The following is a 2,501-nucleotide window of genomic DNA, read 5'->3' on the forward strand; positions in this document are numbered from 1 at the left end:
TAGTCATATATCTAAAAGATGCTCAAGTACACAACAAGGACATTTGCTCAACCATGTTTGTAGCAGCTTTATTTGTAATAGCCAGGATCTGGAAACAAGCCAGATGTCCCTCAACAGAGGAATGCATACAGAAATTGTGGTATTTTTATACAATGGAATACTACTCAGCAATCAAAAACAAGGAAATCATGAAATTTGCAGTCAAATGGTGGGATCTAGAAAAGATCATTCTGAGTGAGGTATCCCAGAAAGAGAAAGACAAACACGGTATATACTCACTTATATAGACCTACAAGATATGATAAACATAATGAAATCTATACACCTAAAGAAGTTAAAAAAAAAAGAGGACCTCGGGGTAAGATGATCAGTCCTCACTTAGAAAGACAAATGGAAGGTGCATTGGACATAGGAGAAAACAAGTAACAGGACAGGAGCCTACCACAGAGGGCCCCTGAAAGACTCTACCTAGCAGTGTATCAAAGCAGATACTAAGACTCATAACCAAACCTCCAGCAGAGTGCAGGGATTATATGCAAGAAGGGGGAGTTTGTATGACGTGAGGATATGAGCTCCACAAGGACCAAATATATCTGGGCACAGGGGTCTTTTCTGAGACTGACACTCCACCAAGGACCATGTATGGATATAACCTAGAACCTCTGCCCTGATGAAGCCCATGGTAGCTCAGTAACCAATTGGTTCCTTCTAGTAAGGGGAACAGGGACTATTTCTGACAGGAAATTTCTGGTCTTTTTGTAACTTGTATTATCATGTTTGGTTGCTGTCCCTGGGAGGACTGGTATTTTCTGAGGAGAAACAGGGCTAATGGTTCAGGGAGAGTGGATCTGGCGGGGGGGGGGGGGGGGGTGTTGGTGGCAGAGACTGGTGGGAGGAGGGGAAATTGCGGTTGGGTTTTATATGTGAGAGAAAAAGAAAGAATTCCACAGAGCTTTCTTAGGGAATGATTGCCATTTTCTGCCACCTTTCTTCCAGGCTCTGTTAGGTCACATTATGTATACGTCACTTTCTCCAGCACATTTGATTACCTGAAGACAGATAAGGTTTAAAATGTGCCTCACTGGTAGACCACTTGTCTGGCATGCGCGGGGCTCTGGGTTTAATCCCCAGTGCTGAGAGAACATGGCTTAAATGAGTTACAGCCATGACCCCGGAGCAGTCTTCATTCTACTGATTTGTGAGGTTAATGTGGCCTGGCATGCGGACATTTCTGTGATTTTCACCAGCAGAGACATGGAAGGCCTCACAGGGACTGTGCTGAAGTCAGTGATTTCAGAGGCAGGTGCGCAGCAGCCAGGCCACCTGTTTCCTCTCGGTTTGTGCTCAGCTCCCCCGGCAGTGTCTGCCACTCTGTCACCCAGAGCACAGTAGTACACAGCCGAGTCTGACTCCTGCACCGAGGCTCTCTGCAAGTGGAAGGAGGTGGTTCCTCTATCATACGTGGCTCCAAACCCTCTGCTGCTTCCCTTCTCGCCAGCTGTGATGACTTTCAGGAGGAGCTGGGGGCCTTCTCCAGGATATTGGACATACCAGAAAAGAGCAGCATATGCTATACTTGTGGTTGAATACGTGCAATTTATTGTCAGGAACTTGCCTTCTGAGATGGTCACTTGGCCTCCTGTTTGAGTCACAGAGTCTCCGTGGGTCCTTCCTAGAGTGCAAGGAAAGGAGAGAAAAGCAGAGAGAGAGAGAGAGAGAGAGAGAGAGAGAGAGAGAGAGAGAGAGAGAGAGAGAGAGAGAAAGAGCTCTCAGCGTCCCCTTGAGAATAATGTTCTTAAGTAAATTCCAGCTAAAGACTTTGCTGTTTAAAGTCACTTTAATTTACCTAGTAGGAGAATCAGCGCAGCCACGAAGCCTGGAGAAAAGTCCATCTTTACTGTCATCTAGAAAACGGTCTTGATGTTTAGCATGAAGAGGTGTTAACTCAGAGAAACTATGAGGTGGTTTAGTTATAAATGACACAGAAATGAGCCTGTGTTAGGAGACTGCGCCCCCTGCTGCACAGAAACTGAACTGAGGATGGATGTTAACCTGAGCCTTTCTCTGACTTTGTTAATGATGCAGATGTCAGTCTTTCCACCTTTCACATTTAAGCACAGCTATTACGGCCTACATCAGCCATAGGAGAGCATCTCAAGGTTCTTTTTACTTAAGATCGAAGCTAGACCCTTGAACATAGGCCTTTATATGTCCATGCATCTATTGTGAGTAAGCCTGCGGCAACCCATAGAAATTCCATGAAAGTGCTTCAGGGTAAAACCTCAGAAAGCAGTAAGAAGTCAACTCATGAAGGAGAATTCTCTCCATGAGAACGCTTTCCAACCTGTAAAGCAGAGATTGACATGTGCAAGATGGCAATTTGTATTTGAGAAAGGAAATACCAATGAGGAAGAGCTGGTTCAGGGAGCAGAGTCATTACTTGAACAGCCATAAAAACAACAATATTTTAAGACCATCATCTTTCTATAGAAGTTTTCCTC

The 2,501-nt window shown here is 44.9% G+C and overlaps 1 gene segment (V, D, J or C); it reads right to left on the bottom strand.

Moving 5' to 3' along the window:
- Positions 1 to 1,157: 1,157 nt before the first annotated feature.
- On the bottom strand, positions 1,158 to 1,892 carry LOC132656265 (T cell receptor alpha variable 9-2-like). The segment is given in 2 exon segments: positions 1,158 to 1,672; positions 1,847 to 1,892. Coding segments are annotated over 2 exon segments (561 nt in total).
- Positions 1,893 to 2,501: the final 609 nt, after the last annotated feature.

This window comes from Meriones unguiculatus, chromosome 9 (genome assembly GCF_030254825.1).
Source record: "Meriones unguiculatus strain TT.TT164.6M chromosome 9, Bangor_MerUng_6.1, whole genome shotgun sequence".
Classification (NCBI taxonomy): domain Eukaryota; kingdom Metazoa; phylum Chordata; class Mammalia; order Rodentia; family Muridae; genus Meriones; species Meriones unguiculatus.